The sequence below is a fragment of the Canis aureus genome, chromosome 8 (genome assembly GCF_053574225.1).
Source record: "Canis aureus isolate CA01 chromosome 8, VMU_Caureus_v.1.0, whole genome shotgun sequence".
NCBI lineage: Eukaryota > Metazoa > Chordata > Mammalia > Carnivora > Canidae > Canis > Canis aureus.
Window position 1 is genome coordinate 45,721,068 of NC_135618.1, and position 21,130 is coordinate 45,742,197.

At 47.6% G+C, this 21,130-nt stretch overlaps 1 protein-coding gene across 4 annotated transcripts in view; it reads left to right on the top strand.

The window, feature by feature from the left end:
- ATF7IP2 (activating transcription factor 7 interacting protein 2) overlaps positions 1 to 4,365 on the top strand; it is a 55,573-nt gene extending 51,208 nt beyond the window's left edge. For all 4 annotated transcript variants that reach the window (XM_077906611.1, XM_077906612.1, XM_077906610.1 and 1 more), the window contains 2 exons: positions 1,965 to 2,050; positions 2,834 to 4,365. In XM_077906611.1, the coding sequence (XP_077762737.1) occupies positions 1,965 to 2,050; positions 2,834 to 3,247 (500 nt within the window). In that variant the 3' untranslated portion in view covers positions 3,248 to 4,365. The remainder of the gene's footprint in view (positions 1 to 1,964; positions 2,051 to 2,833) is intronic.
- The last annotated feature ends 16,765 nt before the right edge of the window (positions 4,366 to 21,130 follow it).

The following is a 21,130-nucleotide window of genomic DNA, read 5'->3' on the forward strand; positions in this document are numbered from 1 at the left end:
TTCACAAGGGCACATTTGTCAAAACTCAAGGAATCGCACATTTAAAATAAATACATTTTTATTATATGTAAATTATATCTGAATGGTTCATTAAAAACCCAAATTTTTAAAACTTTTTATATTATAAGTATTTACATATGCTTGTGTGTGTGTGTGTGTGTGTGTGTGTACACATGAGCATATCCATGCAGCAGAGGATCTGGAAGGTCAAACATCAGAAGGTTAAGTTGCAACCAGAGGTCACAGTTCTCACTTAGCAGCTTAAAGAGTAATCTTTATATAATGGGCTACTGGCTGCTGCTGCTTCAAGAATTCCAAGGACTGAAGTAATCCTTACTCATTTGTTTATAGATGAGGGTAAAAGCTAGAGAGTGCTTAGAAGGTGTGGGTGCTGATGGCACAGGGTATAAACAGGAGCAGGTTTGGGACCAAAGCTCTGTGTTGTCTCTTCTTACCATCCTGAAGTTGTGTTTCTATCTGGCCCTATTTTAAGGACCAGCTGACTTACCACCTTGGAAGAAGGAATGTTAGTTAGAGGGGGTTCTATTTGTTAGAATGTTTTGAGTATCGTTCACTGGATGTCCTCTGTGTCCTTCCGCCACCTTCCGGTTATGATCTCACAGGTCTAGCTCTAGTTGCATTAACCAGTTAGGGACCCTGTTACAGACTCATAATTAAAATTGAGAGGTCTTTACAACTCATACAAAGGTTCTTTACACCAGTAGATAAATTGACTAATGAATTAACTTTGAAACACAATGCAGAATCTGGATTATCCTTGTTAGTCACAAGAAAATATAAATTAAAAAAATTTTGTTTGGAGAGATTGAGAATGTATATTCAACGGTTATATCATTGTGCACACAGTGGATCAAAATGGTTTTGATGCTTATTAGACGCATTCAAACTTGCGAAGTTTTTAGCTTCCTGGCCTAACTACTTCCCAACAGGAGATCCTGTTTCTTAACTACCACCCATATAGCCTCTCCCCAGTTGTTTTAGACAATTCTAACACCTACTTAAACCTTCTTTCTCTCCCTGATGCCTACAGTTTCTCTATTTTTCCCTTTCTTCCCCTCACCATCTCTCTTCCATTGACCTGTTTGCCCCTCCTTCCTCCTCTCTCCCTTACCACAGTCCACAGTTTACACTTAACCACAATTTACATTTGACCCTGAGCAACGTGGGGTTAGGGTCACTGACCCCACATGCAGTTGAAAATCTGTATATAACTATTAACTCCCTCAAAACTTAACTACTGACAGCCACTGTTGACCAGAAACTTTACCAATAACATAACGTCAATTAACACCTATTTTGTATGCTGTATGGATTATATACTGTTTTCTCACAATAAAGTAAGCTAGAGAAAAAAATGTTCTTAAAATCACAAGGAAGAGAAAATAGATTTACAGTACTGTACTGAATTTAGTGAAATGAAAAACATCCATGTATAAGTGGATCCACACAGTTCAAGCCTTATGTTGTTCAAGGGTAAGCTGTATATCTGATTCCCTCCAGGCTAACACAGCCGCAGCAGCAGAGATTCCTTTAACCCTCAGACTGCCTGATATTTAGTTTGAATTCCCAGGACTTGCGTGTGTCACATATTTATATTGGATTGTAAATGGCTCTGTGTTTGCAAACATCCTGTTGACCTAAGAGCATAAGGCACCTCTAAGAACGCTGAGCAAGGGTCCCTCTCCCATGTATAACTTTTCCTAGTTCCAGGTTAAATAAAGACTTAGGTGTTTATCCTTAAGAGGGGAATTTCTGTCATATTAAAGGGAAATTCTCTATATTTGGCACCTTTGGTTCTTGAACTTTTATCAAAAATTAATTATCTTATTTCATAGTTTTGTAATTTTAGTTCACATTTAGTTACCACCTAAGTTGGTTTTGCTTAAAGGCTATGGAATTGATTATCGATGATAAATTTTACTTCTCAAACCTTGTGTTCACAGAAAGTTCAGTATCCACCCTGGAGTCACTTACAAAAGCTGCTCTGATTGCAAAAGAGACAACCCAAGTGGCACAAAACGCAGCCCAGGTACTGATATGAAATGCTCTATTAAGGGATATTCATTCTACATTGAGTGGAAGTACCCATTTTACTTATGCAGAAACATTTGGGTCATATTTCAGCTTGTGCCTTTTGAAAATGTATTATTGTGCATCTACTTATTTATGCAATCAAAATAATTTAATTTTCCAGAAACTAGAAGCTAAAACTATATATATATATATTTTAACACAACAAAATATATTTTTTAAAGATTTTATTTATTTATTCATGAGAATACACAGAGAGGAGGGAGAGAGGCAGAGACCCCGGCAGAGGGAGAGGCAGGCTTCATGCAGGGAGCCTGATGTGGGACTCGATCCCGGGTCTCCAGGATCACACCCTGGGCTGCAGGAAGCGCTAAACCGCTGAGCCACCGGGGCTGCCCCCAACAAAATATTTATAAGAGTAGTTAGCCATTGTTGATGAGGGTGGAGGGGTGATGGGGCGTTCTTGTACACTCACACTTTTCATGCAAATTAGCACAGTGTTTGATCACTTTTAGGGAATGAGATGGAATATTTGTCCAGAGTGTCTGGGACCTAACCCTTTCTGGATTTGTGATATTCCAGAGTGTAGAAATCTTAATGCCAAAAGCAGCTTATGCTTGAAAAGAGTGGATCCAGCCCCACATATTTATGAAGCATCCTTTTGTTCTTATGATTTCAATAAATGGATCAAAGACTAGGAAATATATTTAGAACTGCAGTTGAGCCCTTTAATCAAAACCGGCCAGTTCAGCTTGCTAAACTTTACAAATGTGTTTCCTAGGTTCTTGAGTCCTTTGAGCACTTGCCACCTCTCCCAGAGCCACCACCACTCCTGCCTGAACTGGTAGACAAAATCCGAGACACACTTCCTCCCCAGAAGCCCGAGCTCAAAGTGAAACGGGTGCTGAGACCCAAGGGCATTGCCCTGACTTGGAACATCAGCAAAATCAATCCCAAGTGTGCTCCAGTGGAAAGCTATCACCTCTTTCTCTGTCATGAGAACCCCAATCATAAGTTGATTTGGAAGAAAATTGGAGAAATTAAAGCTTTGCCACTCCCAATGGCCTGTACTTTATCTCAATTTTTGGCTTCCAACAAATACTATTTTACTGTCCAGTCAAAAGACATTTTTGGGCGATATGGACCATTTTGTGATATAAAATCTATCCCAGGGTTTTCTGAAAATCTTACCTAGAAGGGAAAAGTCTCCAGTAATTATATATTGTACTACATTGCTTTGTTTTTTTCCTATTTGATTTGTTGGTTTACAGTGTTCTCTAACACTATTTGCCATCTTAAAAGGTCAATTCAGATTGTGAACCCTTTGTATGGGGACAGTCGTCTTCCCTATGTTGTAAATGGCCTTTCCTTTCATGAATTTCTGATTTGCATTCAGTAAGTACTTCCAGTGGATATGTTCTGAAAGATACACTACCGTGCACCTGTGTCACTGAGCTGTGCCATGTACGATACCACTGGTCACTGTGGGCTGCTGCTTATTTATATCAAAGCCTTAGGATATAAGCAGCCACAATTTCCTCTGCCAGCAATCCACTGTTGGTGACTTGCTCTTGTGGTCAGTGTAGGTCAGTAAAAAAAATCCGCTCTTTACTGAGGCAGGATCAGCCCTGACGTGCATCTGACCAAGATCTTACAAAACTGTCTTACTCTGTTTGAAATCTAAGGGCTATTAATTTGCTCTCTCCCTTATTTTTCCTTTTTGGCTATGTCAATCCCATGGGGAAAGAGTCTGGAGGTTTTCTCCTAAATCAGTTTGTATATTTAGGTACATAATAAAATTAGTCCAACAGTGTGTGCTGTGTACACAGAACATAGAGGATCTCTTGTAAAAGCATTCTCCAGCCCACTGTTTCAGCTCCAGAAAATGGAGTTGTCTGCCCTAGGTTTAAGGCCTTAATTTGTTGGTTCTTCCATGCTACTGGCTGTTCATCTCCTGGCTGCCATCAGTACTCGGAGAAAGAAAGTAAGGCGAAGGGACCCCGATAGATGCGTCCCGTGCACACCTCTGAGGGCACTGTAGTGAAGCTGTGGCTAGCACAAGCCACCTAAGAGACTCCTCGAGCAAGCAGACTAGATAAGTGTGCGTCGAGGCCCGGTGGGATGTTGAGAAAACAAGCATGACTGTTGGTATGAAGAATAGTCTGTTCATAAGAGGTGTTCTTCCCCGATACGGAGTGAAAGTTCAGTCCTCAGGCTCTGAGATTTCAAAAATTGAATAAGGAATGGTTTTCTTTGGCATTTTGTAAATGTCTTCACATCTTCAGTCATAAATAAAGCTATTATTTTTCAGTCTCCTGTGTGTGTCTTCGAAAAACATTACAACTGGAAAGTCCAGATTCTGAGCTGACCCCCTGTGAGGTCTTGTTTCAGGCCCAGAGCAATGGTGGTCATCCTGTGGCACAGGACAAGGCTTCATTTTAGGGGATCGTTGCACCCTTGGGTTGGCGCAGACTAGACATTCATGTACATGCTCAGCGACGCCCAAAAACTTGACACCATAAGCAAGATTTGAGCGTGCGTCACCAAAGTGAGAATACATCCCCAACCAGCAAATCTGGAACGTCGGGCGCACAGGTCTTCAGCAGGAGCTTTCACAATAAGTTGAGTGAGGAGGGCTGGTAGCAAGCATTTTAGAGCTGGGGGCTCAAAAAGCATTCATTTTTCCTGCCTTGTGGAGAGTGTAGGAGCAAGATTCTCAACCTTTAACCTTGCAGTGGCACCAGAAGAGAGCCAGCCTCAGGACAGGAAGGACCGAGTACATAGTACAGTTGCATAGTACAAAGGGGAATGTCTGCCCTGATTCTAGGCAGGAAGAGGGAAAGCAAAGTGGTCTTCTGTGCCTGCTGTTTCTCAGTGGCCTTCAGCTCACCACAACCCTTACGCCAGAGCAGCATATTTGGGGTGTGTTTGGATTTCCTTCAGCATGGATAGAAATAATCGAGTAGTTGCGTGTATCCCCTAACAAAAAAATCTATGAGGCTGAAAGATAGGAACTGATTGGATTTTAGAGCTGCATTAGAGGACCTTTTTTTTTTTTTTAAGTTCAGTTTTACTCTACCTTCTGGATTTGTGGTAATGGGTTATATATAAAAGTGTTAATCTCTGAATTTCTGGCACTTCGGCTTCTATAAAGATTGCAGCAAGTTGAATCAGTCTCAAGGGACACAGCTATAGATGCTGTCACCAGCCAGATGTGTGTCAGCCCTTGTGGGGCAAGGACACATCTGGAAGTTCTTTTTCCTTCTTTGATGGAGGGAAATAATGTCTGATCTGTGAAGACAATATTTCTGTACTCAAGCCTTAGTTAATTAAAACTATTTTCCAACCCAATTCTTTTCCACTGGATTTGGGGGGTATCCTGTGTGTGCAGTTGCACAGGCAGGATGGAATGGACTTAGGATAACACAAGAGGCAGAGGATAGTTGATTTTTGCAGCATAGAGTTTTAACTCTTTGGATGTAAGGAAATAGTTTGGGGGCGCACCTAATGATGGGAGTGATTTGTGGGCCTGACGTCCAGAGTGCCTTGAAGAAAGGGTGCAGACACGGCAGAGAGGGTGAAAGCCACACATGGGGGTAACTACTCAGGGCCACAGGGTATTTTCTGGCCTGTCTGCAAATGAACTTGGTCACCACCAGAACTTGAGGTCAGCTCCCATTGGGTGAACTGTGCTGCTCTGTCCATGAAAAAGAAGTTGTCCCATAGCTAGGGACCCTGCCTCTTGCTCACACACGGGGGCCCATGAGTGGCAAGCACAGATACTTGGGTAGTTCAGCAGTAGGATTTGGGACCTTGTTTCAGCCCAAACGGGCTCTGTATAAAACCAGTTTGGTAAATTTATGCGCACAGGTTATTCCTTAGAGCCGAATAGAGAAGCCAGGCTTGGGTAGGCTGGGGAGCAGCCCGACACCAAGGAGAAATTCTTAGCAGTTGTGCCAAGAGGTTTATGACATGGTAAAGGTTTGGAACATGAAGCTCAGCCAACCCAAAATTGTTTTCACCAATTCATTAAATTTTCCCAGTCAATTATTCATGTATTCATTCATCAAGGAATTATTGAACAGCTGCCATACGCCAGACACCAGGCCGGGGGCTAACATGGCAAACGAGTAGATACTGTCCCTGCCCTTTAGGAACGGACCTAAGGACATTACCAAGTAAAAGTAAACAAGATTTTCAGAGAGCGGCACAATGTGGTCCTTGAGGAAAAGGAGCAGAGAGATACAGGGGAGCGTGGTGGTGAGGCTACGTGAGACAAGCTAGTCAGGGAGAGCTTCTCGGAGGGGGCGGCCCTTAGGCCTGAAGGAGGAGAGGGCACAAGACAGAGTACGTCTGCTGGAAGGGTTTGTGCCAGGTCAAGGGGTCTAACCCACACTCTGGAAAGTCCTTTGATGGAAGAGGATTTGAGCGTAAGAGGGGATCCCGTGGGCTAACGAAATGCAGTGCATGACTCATGGTGGGTTCTGGATTCAGAAAAACAGCTGCAGAGGACAGTATTTGGACAACTGGCAAAGTCCCAAACTATAGGCTATATAAATAATAGTGCTGTGTCCGTGTTGAATGATGGACACTTAACTCCATGCCTTGACGGCAACTAACAAATGGTTCAAAAATACACACAGAAAGATGAGAGCAAATAAAAACCACAGTGTTAATAGCTGGTGAATCTAAGTGGAAGGTGTATGGGTGTCATGTTATTCTTGCAACACTCCTGTAGGTTGAAACTTTTAAAAATAAAAAGGAGACAGCTCTTAGAGTCCATGTTGGGGTCCGGAAATCCTGATTGAGCCGAGATCTGCAAAATGGGTAGAGCTCACCAGGTTAAGAGCCCAGAGAAGAAAAGGTGCAGGATCATTGAGCGAGGCCTGCAGAGGTGAGCGTGACATGGACAACAGAGTGTGGAGTACCTCCCAGGCCACCTGGTCTCCTGCAGTACGGCCTTGCCTCTCCCCCAGCTAGCGGGGCAGTCTGTCTCTCCAGCCCCTTGACCCCGGGCAGGTCTGTGACTGCTTTGGCCACAGTGGAAACGGTGCTGTGGCAGCTCTTGGAGCTGGCCTGGCAGCTTCCACTCCCTGCTTCTTGGAAGCCAGCCACCGTCTAAGAAGTGCAGCCACCCTATGATCACCTTGCTGCTAGTAGCTTATGCCATGCGACCCTGGAGGACAAGATGTCACACACGGTGGCAGGGGGGCGGCCAGGGAGCCCTCAGGGGGCAGACCCACGAGTGAGGAAGCCGTCTTTGAAGGAGAAAAGCTGGGTTTCAGATGCCCCCGCTGAAGTCATGTGGGTCAGACAAGCAGCTCAGCTGAGCCCCATTCAAATTTCTGACCCACACAACTAAGCAAAACAAAAGTTATTTTAAGCCTCTAAGTTTGGGGCTTGTTTATGAGGCAGCAACAGCACCTGAGACACTGTTAGAGCCCAGCAGTCCCATGTTAGGAAGCAGGGTCATTATTATAAATAAATGCTGCTATAAACATAGGGGTGCACGTATCCCTTTGAATTTGTGTTTGTATTTTTTGGGTAAATACCCAGTAGGGCGGTGACTGGATCATAGGTGGTTCCATTCTTAACTTTTTGAGGAACCTCTATACTATAGCAGCATTATTTACAATAGCCAAACCTTGGAAGCAGCCCAGGTGTCCATCAATTGATGAATGGATGAAGATATGGTGTAAATATACAACAGAATATTATTCGGCCATAAAAAGGAATGAAACCTTGCCAGGTGCAATGACACGGATGGAGCTAGGGAGTACAATGCTAAGCAAAATAAGTCCGTCTGAGAAAGACAAATACCATAGGAAATCATATTGCACTCATGTGTGATTTAACTGACACATGGACAAAGGAAAAAAAAAAAAGACACAAATCAAGAAATAGACTCTTCACTATGGAGAGCACACCGATGATTACCCCAGGGGTGGGGGTGGGGGATGGGGGAAACAGGTGATGGGGATGAAGGAGCGGTGATGAGCACCAGGTGATGGATGGAAGTGTTGAATCTATATTGTACACCTGAAACTAATATAACGCTCTTAACTATACTGGAGTTAAAATTAAAACTTTAAAAAAAAAAAGAAGAAGAAGAAGAATCTGGGTCGTTATCTTGGGAGTGATGGAGAGCCAACAATGAAGACTTCAAACAAGATGGTAACAGGATCAGATGAAGTTGAGATCACTCTGGTTGCCGTGTAGAAGGTAAACTGGAGAATGGGTGGGAGTGGTGGGTAGACCAGGGGACCAGGGTGACTAACTGCAAGCCTGTTGCAATGTGCTGAACAACAGGACAGCAGCCGGCCTGGAGTCATGGAAGTCCCGTCCAAGGGCAGGAGACTCAAGAGGGTTTCTAGGGAACCCTCAATGCATGTACCAGGCCGACCTCAGGATCCAGTTACTCTGCCCTGAGGCCACTGAGGAGGCCAGAGTAAAGATGCACACCGTCCTTCCTCCAGGAAAAATAACTCGGCAGAGGGAAATGTAGAATGACTGCGGAGGGAATCGCTTGGAATCGTTCCTCTTCTTTGGGGGGAATATCTGCTCTTACAAAAATAACTTTTATCGGACCAAACCAAATTGTTCTGGCTCATAATTGAGATTTTTGTTGACTATAGAGACGTCGGTATCCCAGGTCAAGAGCCGACTGCTTGAGAGCATTGGGATGTTTGCGTTTCACTACTACATTCAGGGTCACCAATCTCTTCCCTAAAAAGCCTCATCACACAATTTGGAAAAATAGCCACCAGGTGGCAGTACGCCTCTTCCCCATCTTTCTGAAATTGGAATTAAATCTTTTTTCTTGACGCGTTGAAACCCATTGTAATAACGCTACTAATATATTTGAAATATGGTGCCAGTGTGGCCGGTCTTTTAGCTAACACCTAGATACAACATTGATTCTGAAGGGGCTCAGAACAAGGGTCCCTCAAAATGTGCCACTTTGGCACGGGGACCGTTTTGAGCTGAAGGCAATCAAGACCCAGCCAACTCAAGAAAAACTTTTACCTCTGCCTCAAACTACCTAAAAGAATTCAGGTAGGGGGTCTGGCCCAGAAAGAGAGCCATTACCAAGAGATAACTTTTTAATCTGAAATGACCTGTCCATACAGCAAAATTTCGTTTCGGCTAATTACCAAGCATTTGCTCTCCTTGCCCTGTGAGGCCCCCTCCCCCACTTTGAAGCCCCAGGACCTTGTCTCATTCATTGGCTCAAAATGACAGGCGAGCCTCAGTTGCCTGGCTTGTCCTTGGGTCTCACTGTCTTTGTGGGGCTCTGGTATGTACTAATTCAATTTATTTTTCTCCTGTTAATCTGTCCCATGTTAATTTGATTATTGGACCAATCCCAAGCAAACAAAGCCAAGAAGCGTAGGGGAAAAATGCTTGCTGGCAATCTCGATTTCAATTTTGAATTTGACTCACAAATTGCAACTGGAATTGTCACAGAAGTCAGCTTTTCAAAAGCCCTTCCCTGACTGTTCTCAATTTCAGAACTTCAGTTCTACCTAGACACAAAGCCTTTGGAGTGGGGGGCACCTGGGTGGCTCAGCGGTTGAGCATCTGCCTTGGGCCCAGGACGTGATCCTGGGGTCCTGGGATCGAGTTCCGCATCGGGCTTCCCGCATGGAGCCTGCTTCTCCCTCTGCCTGTGTCCCTGCCTCTCTCTTTGTCTCTCATTATAAATAAATAAAATCTGTTTTTTTTCTTTTTTTAAAAAAGCCATTGCAGGTGGATTTTATCACCTTCCCCAACCCTTCCTTCTTCCGCACTTTTGTCACATGGGAGTCAAATGATGCAGATTAAATCACTTTCTCGAAGCAGAACCCAGCACAAGTGGAAGACTCACCTCCGTAAGATTCTAGAGGCAGCGTTGCCTGTGTTGACCGCCATGAAGATGGGAAGCTTCGCTGGTGGACTGCGTTGAGTGGGGCAGGTGCATGACACAGCAGTGACTCCCATTCTCATCTCCACCTCAGCTCTTCCCCTCTCCCAAGACAAGACGAAGCTTTCCAGAACTTTGCAGCGACACTCAGATACACAGAGAGAGAGGCCTTCAGAGTTGCCAAGCAGACCAGAATTTAAGGAGTAGGGTTTAGAGAGGGATGGAAGGAGGGTCACATAACTGTGGTGTAGAGTAGGGCAGGCTCAGAACGGGGCACACATGAGATGCACCTGCTCCAGGGGGTAAATGCCAACAGGCTTTTCCACCCTCACCGAGCCGACGAGGGTCTACGAAAGAAACGATTGGCCTCACACGCAGCAAGACCTCTAAGTGACCTGCCCATCAGATTGCCCACAGGGAGGGAGACGATTCTCCAAAAGGAATTCCGGGGTGTTGTTACCAAAGCAAGGGGGACCGTGTATGAGCCAAAAAAAAAAAAAATCAATAAATATCCAGATGATTAACAGGTATTTTGACAATCAACAGGCCATGTGTGGGAGGGGAGGTTCCCTTTTCATTTTTAATTTATCAGTCTTGGCTGGGCTGCACTCCCATCAGGTCACTGTGCCTCCAAGCCACCTTCGAGGTGCACTGTGACCTGATGGCACCCAGTGAGATGGAGCGGGGAGTGGCGGAGAGGAAAGGAGGTGGGGGGCTGGCAGGCCCAGACCTCCCCAGAAGCACTCCCGGCGCCGGCCCCCTGCTGCCTCCCTGGGGTCCCCAGAGCTTGTTAAGTGGCAGATTCCCGGGCCCCACCAACCAGGGTCAGGCTCAGCCTGGGGGGACCGGGACCCCAAGCTCAGCACCTGCCGACTTGAAATCGGCGGAGCTGCCAGCACCATGCGGCTGGTCACACATCTTGCCCCGTCTTGCCCGCTGGGGCCAGGAGACAGGCCGAGCACAGTGGGGACTGGCAGGGGGCACTGAGCCATCACCCCCTCAACATGCACCTGGGTGCTGTGTCAGCGCCCCCCCCACCCCTGGGAAGCTCCCAGAGCTTCCATCCCCAAGGTCAGCTGAGCCCCCACCTCCTCCAGGAAGCCCCCCTGGATGCAGCCCTGCTCTTTGGGGGCTCTCTCCCCTCTGGAGCTTTCAGCACTTCTCTGAACCACCCGTTGGACACTGTGGTGGTGTGTTAATTGTGATGAAAAATAAAACAGCTTCTTAAGGTCTTGACTGTCCACTATCATTCCCCATAAACACTATGTTGTATATGGGATTTCTAGAACTTTTTCAAAGCTGCATGAGTGAACCTCTGTCCCCTGGAACCCCAGCTTCCCCTCTCGCTTCCCCAGCTGCTGGCAACCACATCCTACTTTCTGTTCCTGTGGGTCTATTTGAGGTACCTGGTGAAGTGCTATCTAGAGGCGGTGACAAACTGAGTTCCCATCAACAACGCATAGTGGGGACGCCTGGGTGGCTCAGCGGTTGAGCACCTACCCTGGGATCCTGGGATCGAGTCCCACGTCGGGCTCCCTGCATGGAGCCTGCTTCTCCCTCTGCCTGTGTCCCTGCCCCCCCCCCCCCCGTGTGTGTCTCTCATGAATAAATAAATGGAATCTTTAAAAAAAAAAAACACTGAGTGTTTAAGAACACTGAGTGGATTAAGAAACACTGAGTGGATTAAGAAAAGATGGTGTGTACATACGATGGAGTATTAGGCGTAAAGAAGAAGTAATCCAGTGACGAGCAACATTGTGGACGGACCCGGAGGACGTTATGCTAAGTGAAGTTAGCCAGTCACAGAGGGTCAAATACTCTAGGGTCCTGACTTACTCGATCGCACCTGAGTTACAAGGCGGCCCCATCACAGGTTCTCCGCCTCGGGCTACCCGCTACCCGTTAGCATCACCTGGAGAACCTTAACAACCGCCCCACCCAGGCTGCTCCCCAGCCCAGTAAATGAGCACCTCTGCGGGATCTGGGTTCCAGGAGCACCCCCAGGGGCTCCAGCACGTGCCAAGGTTAAGAACCCGGGATGCGGGGTCAGCACATCTAACCCCAAGCCTTGAATCTGCCACTTACTTGGTAGGTGCCCTTGACAATAAGAAGAGATTAACGGCCCTCATTGAGCACTGACTGTATGCCCCCGGCAAGTATGCCACAGCCAGTCCCATTTTCCAGGACGCAGAGGCCCAGAGAAATCCAGCCGTTGGCTGTGCGGCACACAGCACGGGAACCACTGGGACCAGATTTGCATGGAGGCGGCCAGCTCAGCAGGGTCCTTAGCCCGGTGAGGCCAGGCTCCTGGGTCCTACAGAGGTAATTCCCCTTGATCTGGGTGCCACACCTCATTCTGAAAAGGTCTGGGGGGCTTCGCAGGATCCTTTTTTCTGGACAAAAGTCCCAGGATGCCATAGGATGACAAAGATGAAGGGTGGGCTTCAGAAAAAAGCAAACGTAGTGGGGCGCCCAGGTGGCTCCATCGGGTGAGCATCTGCCTTCAGCTCAGGTCATGATCCTGGGGTCCTGGGATCGAGCCCCACGTTGGGCTCCCTGCTCAGAACAGAGCTTGCTTCTCCCTCTGCTCCTCATCCTGCTCTTGGTCTCTCTCTCTCTCTCAAATAAATAAAATCTTTTAAAAAAAAATAAAATAAAACTTAAAAAAAAAAAAGCTAAGAGCATAGAGGCATAGTGGCCCCTGTTAACACTCCTGTCCCCCGTCACCACTCGGGGTCAGACAAGGAAGGCGGCCGGCCTTCTGGCCGGGCTCTGGCTCCCGCAGCTCACTCAGCCACCATTCCCTCCTGGCCGAGGCAGCAGCACATCCTGGCAACTTAACTTCTCCTTCTGGGGGAAAAGAAAAGAAAATCTGTTATTGAAGGTGACCCTGTGCCAAGGGCAGGTCACCCCTCTCTTTCCTCGCCTGTGTCCAAGCTCCTGGTGAAATGACGCTATTATCCCTCTGCAAACACGGAGGAGCAATTTCCTCCTGGCTCCTCCCGCCTCTGTTTGTTCCACTGGATGACAAATATTGAGCAAATGTGCAGTTTGAGCTTGGGGACCAGGAACATCCCATGCTGTCCTCCCATGTGTTCAGACAAGCCCAGGGCCACAGTGGGGCAAGGCCGTCATTGGCTCTGCCCTATTCTCCCGCGACGGTGTGAGCTGCATGGGGCTAGCCACCGTCAGAGCAGTTTCTAGCAGTGTCCTCGCCCTGGCAGCGTCCCCAGGATTGCCAGGCACCCTATTTCCTGGTATTTAAAACCCTACAGCAGGGGCTCCCAACTGGCGGCAGTTTGGCCTCCGCTCCCCAGGGGACTTTTCTTGCTGCCACAATTTGTGGGTGGTTGGGGGGGGGTGTCTACTGGCATCTGATGGGGGGAAGCCAGGGCTGCCGCTGAGTGCCAGGTACACAGAAGGCAGTCCCCACAACAGAGCATGATCTGGTCCCCAAAGTCCATTGCGCCAACGCTGAGAAGCTTCAGTATGGACTCGGGAGCTCTTACAAGGATGAATTTTGAAAGGACACATTGACAGGTGCTTTTCATAATGTAAGTATTTATTTACTTATTTATTTATTTTTAAGATTTTATTTATTTATTCATGAGAGACACAGAAGGAGAGAGAGGCAGAGACACAGGCAGAGGGAGAAGCAGGCCCCATGCAGGAGCCCGACGTGGGACTTGATCCCAGGTCTCCAGGATCACACCCCAGCTGAAGGCGGCGCTAAACCGCTGAGCCACCAGGGCTCCCCCATAATGTAAGTATTTAAAACGGCTTCAAAGTAGTTTTGTGCTGAAGATACTCTCGTCTCATGGAAGGATGGTAACTTCTGGGGGTGCCTGGATGGCTCAGCGGTGGAGCATCTGCCTTTGCCCTAGGGCATGATCCCAGGGTCCCGGGATCGAGTCCTGCATCAGGCTCCCTGCATGGAGCCTGCTTCTCCCTCTGCCTGTGTCTCTCCCTCTCTCTCTATGTGTGTATCTCTCATGAATAAATAAATAAAATCTTTGGGGGAAAAAAAAAGGCAATAGTAGTGAGGCAGAGACCAGCAGCTACGATGGTCTTTCCTTCCCTTAAAAAAAAAAAAAAGGTAACTTCTGTACTGACTCTCGGCTGTAAACTGCAAATCTGTCTCGAGGCTGTAATACTCTACCAACTGTCAACAAGAGTACAGAGGTCGCACGGCTAAACATTAACTAATTAAGCTAATGAAAATCGGTACAAAGCAATGCTCCGGTCGGATGGATCGAACTGCATGGTAATAGGGATCAACTCGCGTCAGCTTTGTCAGCTGTGTTGGGTTTGGCTAAACTGTATGTGAAAGAACCTTAGCTTCGCTATGGGGAGGAGGAGCTTCGTTGCTATGTTGTGTGGCCACACTGCACCCCTAGGGGGTGATAGTGTCACCCGCTCGTCCACTTTCTGGCCACTTGGCCTCCCGGAGTCCACGGAGCAAGTGCCTGGGGTGCTGGATAATTTTTGGATACATATTTTTTGGAGGGGTGGAGTACATAATGATATGCGTGTCCTGGTGTTTACCTCCAAATGTAAAATTAAAACTCCTCTGACTTATGTACATCGGTCTGACCCCTTAAAAGGATGGTTTGCCAACAGTGACCATCTGAAGAACCTGAAAGTCCTAAAATTCAGATCCTGGGTCAGTCCCTTTGAGATGTAACAGGTCTGGAATCTGCATTTTCGTGAGGATTCCCTAAATGGTGTGTGTTCTAGATGGTTCCATTGCCACACACACACACACACACACACACCTTTCTCTATTTTATGGCCCTGAAGTCTGCACTAACGGATTGCATTAACGGCCTCAATACGTGGCTCCCTCCCGCCCTCACCTTCTCACCCCCATCCCCCGAGGTGACTGTGTGGTCCTGTCACTGAAGGAGGGTGTCGGTTTCCCCTCCCTTGCACCTAGGAGAGATCTGTAGCCGGCTTGGCCAAGAAAAGGCAGCGGAAGTGGTATCCCAGTCCCAAGCCTAAGAGAACGTATATGTTTCTGCTTGCTCTCCTGCATCTCCCCCATCACTGTGAGTCTATGCCTGGGTCAGTCTGATCCAGGACGAGGGATCTCTAGGACAAGGTTGAGTGCCCCAGCCATCTGTGGGAGGAGCCGCAGGCCTGTGTGAATCCCCTTCAGCCAGCGAGGACTTTGGCTTATGCTTTTTTTATACTGCTGTTATGAGGCAAATACCCCAAGGCCAGTCCTCATCAGCCAACCCCCAGACTTGAGGGCACGTCCAGCCAGAGCCAGCAGAGCTGCCCAGCCAACCCCCAGCTGAGCCTGGACCTGTGAACAATGAACACTCGCTGATGTGTGCCAGCGTGCATTGTGGCTGCTTGTTATGCAGCTGTAGCTAGCACATCCACTCCCATCTTGCAGGTGTCCACCATCCGTCAAAGGAGGTGGCTCTGGGAAGAAGAGAGACCAATGGAAATGGCTTAGTCTCCTTGCTGTACTTCCCTGCTCCTCTTGTCACTCGCCCACCAATCAATTGAGGCCTCTCTACCTGACGGGACGAGAATCAAATGTAATGATACAATTCATGTGAAGGTGTTGTGCAAACCAGAGTTCTTTCTGGGTGTCTCTGCGGGTACTTAGCATCCTCCGCATGGTGCCACATTGTCTTGCATGTGCCCTGAATGCCCACAACCCTGTGAAACAGCTGGTCCTATGGCCCCATCCCATCTGCCCTCAGCTCTTCTAACACAGGTCTTGGCATCAACGTCATGTTAGCAACAAGTCCTCACCTGCCCTGAGTTGCTATCTTCCTGTCACACCATTTCCATGTCCACAGATTGCACTCCAATTTGTAGTTTTGTTCACCTTGCTTGTCGTCTGCTCCCCGCTGCAATGAAAGCTCCATGAGCGCATGGGATGTCTGGTACATCCCTGAGTCTCCATGCCTGCCCCAGTGTGTGGTGCCCAGTAGGTGCTCAACACGAATCAGCGGAACGGGAGACCAGAGGGACCAAGCATTACCCCATTTTGCAGATTAGGCCATGAGGTCTGCAGAGTCTAATAGCTGGGCAAGGCCTCTCCGTGACTAACTGCTGAGTTGGACTGGAACCTGGGCCTGTCTACTTCTGGGGTCCATGAAGTGACTTCCAGGTTCTTCAGATGGTCACTGTTGGCAAACCATCCTTTTAAGGGGTCAGACGGATGTACATAAGTCAGAGGAGTTTTAATTTTACATTTGGAGGTAAACACCAGGACACGCATATCAATATGTACTTCATGTTCCTTCACGTGGCCCAGCCTGGCCTCCCAGGCAGGGTTTGGTTGGTTGCAGAAGTCCTAGGCCATGGCCTTGGGTGGGAGCAAGAAATGCAGTGATCAGAAAAGCCAAATCCTAGCTCCTGCTCCCCGGGGGCAATGAGTCAGAAACCTCAGCTCCTTAAAAAGCCAGACACGCTCTGTAATTAGTGCACTCCAGACCCCTGGCAGAGCAGCCGCTCCTGCCGGCCGTGCGGAATCACACAAGGCCCTCCTGGGTCACTGCCGCTCCAGAAGCTCGAGTGGGGCTTGTGGGCAAGGGGGGTGAGAGTACGGGGCACACGGGCTTCCGTGGAGGCTGGCAGCATCTGATTACACACCCAGGTGTGGCTAAACCCAAATGCCTATGTCTCATCTCCCATTGGATTGGGATGTATTACTAGGCCAGCTTGAAAGAGGTTCAGAAAGAGCAGGCTCAGGCAGTGCGGTAGGGAGGAGCCGCAGGCCTGTGTGAATCCCCTTCAGCCAGCGAGGACTTTGGCTTATGCTTTTTTTATACTGCTGTTATGAGGCAAATACCCCAAGTGGTACCCAACGAATCTAGGTAGCACCTGCAGACACCCCCACGGAGGGAGGCCACTGCCTTCTCTGTTCTCTTGTTAGCTTTCTGATTACATCAGGCAGCTATGGTCCTGATCATATATTAACACCTTCCCGTCTTTTCCTAGCCTCCTTTCTTGGGGAAGGACCAGTCCTCAGGTCAAAACCTCCACTGGACGACAGTTTGTACTAAACTCTTAATCGCATTCTTGTTTTAAATCGTATCTAGGTCACTTAGGACACCCGATGCCGATTTTCAACTTACCTTAGAGTTTCCCTCTGAATAAACGTATTTCTGTAAAGAAATAGTTTTTTAAAGAAAAATGTCCAGTAAATAATAGTGCAGGCTATCAGTGCCTGTAAGCAGAGTAACAGGCGAGAGATGGGTCAGTAAAGCTGGGAAGCATGAGCTCAGCTGTGGGTTAGCAGGGAATGGGATTCTGATAGGATGTAGCCGGCAGTTGTCATTGGGTTCGACTGCCCAGCACTTGAACTTCCGTCCTCTGTTGGGGAAATCCCTTCCTCCTGAGTCTTGGCAGGTTGCAACCTTACCTCCCACCACCAACGCTGAAAATGCCCACTAACTAGTTGCCAGCCTCCCTTGCAGCGAGGGCGTGGTCACATGACCCAGGCTTTGCCCATCGGATGGATGCACCTTGCCAGGCTCGGCCTCCGAAGGAGTAGGGATGGCATGGACTGTTGCCTTCCGTCGGAGCAATGGGCTGCACAAGATCAAGTTCCCAGCACGAAGGACCACCTTGCAGCGCCGGCGGTGGATTCCTTACCAAACTGTTCTGTGGAAGAATGTGAGGCAATCAACAGGGACTTGGCTGCCTACCTCCCAGCCTTGCCCCACCTGATTTCCTGTTACTGAATTCCTGTTCTGCGGAAGTCAGCCAGTCACTGTTGCTTGCAATGAAGAAGAGGAATGATACAAAATTTGGACGCTACAAGCAACAGACACTGTAGTGTGCAATTGGCCAGTCGAGGGGGCAGGGCCATGAGGGCCTGCTATTCCAGGCTGGGACGCGATGGCCCTTGCATGATCTTTGCAAGGCATTTGTTGGACATGAAGGCTCGGCAAGCTTTCCTGTAAAGGGCCAGATAGTCACTGCGTCAGGCTTAGGGGTCAGTATGGTCTCCTTGGCAGCCACTCACCTCTGCCTTTGAAAGCGGCCGCAAACGGTGTGTCAGCTGGTGTGTGTGTGGCTGGTTGCCAAGATCATTTTGCTTACAAAATCATGTGGTGGGCCGGATTGGGCCCATGGATCAGATGTTTGACCCTGGTTTAAACTGTTGTGGAAACATATCTAGCTGCTGCCATGTTCAGCTTCCTAGAGTCTTCACCTCCTTCGAGAAAAAGTCAATCTTGAGCCACAGGTGGCTCATTGAGTGGCAAAAGTGGAAGACAGTAGGGGCATCACTGAGATTCTTTCTGCCTGAAGCCTTAACAATCTAAACTGATAAGTCCAGGGATTCAGAGGTTTGCGGGGACAGGCGACTCAAATTCTAAGCAGGAATTGGTGCGCTTGGCCCGTAAGGGCCAGACGGTAAAGAGCTCAGATGTTACAGGCCACATAAAGCCTTTGTTTGTTTCTTCTTCACATTTTTTTTGCAACTCTTTAAAAACAAAAAAGCAGGACACCTGGGTGGCTCAGAGGTTGAGCATCTACCTTTGGCTCCAGTCGTGAGCCCACAGTCCCAGGATCGAGTCCCACATCGGGCTCCCTGCATGGAGCCTGCTTCTCCCTCCGCCTCTGTCTCTGTCTCTGTCTCTCATGAATGAACAAATAAAATCTTTATAATAAAAAATAAAAATAAAAACAAAACACCATTCTTATCTCCTGGGCCATTAAAAAGCAGGCTATTGGCCAGCGAGCCTGTCATGTGCTAAACTGTGCTCTAAACTATACAGATCAGTGGTGTGGAGGCAGAAAGCGGAGTGGAATGGACGAGACATCTAGAAAAGATGCGCCAGATCCTAGCCTTTTCCACCAGAGGGACAAGCCCAGGGACATAGCTTGGACTATGACAGCTTGAAGTTATTGCCTCAAGACATAGAGCCATGACACTAGGAGACAGCAATTCTCGAGCTCAAAGATTAGGCCCATCTCATAAGAGACCATAAGACAGAACCATCCAGCTATGCTGCGCCTGGATTACTGTCAAAACCTGTGCGACAGGAGCACCTGTGTGGCTCAGTGGGTGAGCACCTGCCTTCAGCTCAGGTCGTGATCCTGGGATCAGGGGATCGAGTTCCACATCGGGCTCCCTCTGCTTGTGTCTCTGCATCTCTCTCTGTGTCTCTCATGAATAAATGAATAAAATCTAAAACAAAACAAAAAAAAAAACCTGTGTGATAATAAATGCTTGTTGTTTGAAAAAAGAAAAGATCCAGGTACGATCTCTGGCTGACTTGCCCACTAACTAGTTGCCAGCCTCCCTTGCAGCGAGGGCATGGTCACATGACCCAGGCTTCGCCCATTGGATGGATGCACCTTTGGCCTTGCATGGCCAAAGGAACCTTATCTGTGACCAAACACATCCCATGAATGTCCTCCCCTGAGGCACTTCTGAGACACTGGGCCTCATGTCCACAGAAAGGAAGAAGGGGCTCGTCTCCACTGCCCATCTTGGGTATGACCTTGGAGCGCTGTGCCCGGGAGATGGTCACCCTGAGTGGAATCAAAGGCCATGGACTGACCAACCACTGACCTCACTCTCCACCAGGGAGTGGTACTTGCAACTGACAAGGAACTTTGGCCACTGGGCATGGATTCTCCTTCTGCTCATCCATTTTCCAAAGGGGATCATCTGTTACAGGGATTCTGTTCCTTTTCCCCCATTATGTGTTGCTGCGTTGGGCGTATAGGACTTAGCTTTTCGTCATAGGTCACTGGGCCATGAGGAGCCACATCTGGATCTGACACAGGATAATCCATGTCACCAAATGATTCTGGAGCTGGAAGTACTAACTGGTTTTGGCGTCAGGGTGTGTACCTCTTGGGAAGGGGTTAGTTCACTTCATGAATATATAAGAATCTTAAAAATTCTTATGAAGTTGTGTGTGGATGTTGGGCAGCCCAGGGACAGACTGTGGCAGACCCTGTTGGTGGCCTCTTCTCTTCTCTAGGAGTGTGGTTGATAAGTATATCCCTCACTGAGAGACTCTAATGCCCAGCTTAGAGTTCAACACCAGTCGTGGTCATTTTAATTACCTCTCCCAGTGTTTGGGTTAAGCACGAAAATCGGAATCCTCAGGCATTGGGAAGAGTTTGCCAAAGGATTCTAAGAAAACTCTTCTTGTTCCTAAAAAGAGACACACACGAAAAAAGAGAGTACCCTTCTCATTTGATTAGACCAGGGAATGGCAAACATTTTCTGTAACAGGCCAGATAGTATTACAGGCTGCAGGCTGTGCGTGTTCTGTGGTAACCCTCCCGATGTAGCCTGAAATCAGCCTGCATGATATCTAAACAAAACAGCCACGCTCCAATAAAACCTTATAGATGGACGCTGAGATTTGAATTTCATGTAATTTTCATGTGTCACCAAGTATTCCTCTTTTCACTTCTGTTTTTTGTTGTTTGTTTGTTTGTTTGTTTGTTTGTTTTAAATTGGGAACTAAGATAAGTCTAGACAATGGCAGGGACTAAGTACCAAACACCCAGCACAACACTTATGCCATAATACATACACAAATACTTGGTGAATAAATATTTACAATACCCTCATGACGAATTGACCCCTTTAGCAGAAATATTAGTGCACCATCATTACTGCAACATCAGAGCACCTAGATATCAAGCAATAGTAACAGATCCAAGTAACAGATCCAAAGGGAGGGATACAGTAATAGTAGCAGACTTCAGTACCCCACCGTCAGCAATGGATAGATCATCCAGGCAGAAAATCAATAAGGAAACATTGGGTTTGAGCTAGACTTTAGACCAAATGGACCAGAAAACATCTATGGAACGTTCCCTCCGAGAGCAGCGGAATATACATTCTTCTCAAGCACGCAGGGAGCATTCTCCAGGATGAATCATGCTAGGCCACCAATACTTGGTGAATGAATGAATGACATGCTTCCTTCCAAGTGGAAGAAATATATAAAATTGAGTTCTCTGGGGTGCCCACCATCTATCTTCCACATGGACCAAAAACCAAACCAAACTGACCATGAAAAGACCCTAGAAACACAAAGAATACAGACAGTAAGTAAGCCTTGGAGGTTTTTAGTTTGCAACTCCTACATAGAGACAAGTGAACGCAGGTTCTCCATATAGATTGCCTTTACTACTTTTGGCATTCCTTCACTAAAAATTCAAGATCTCACT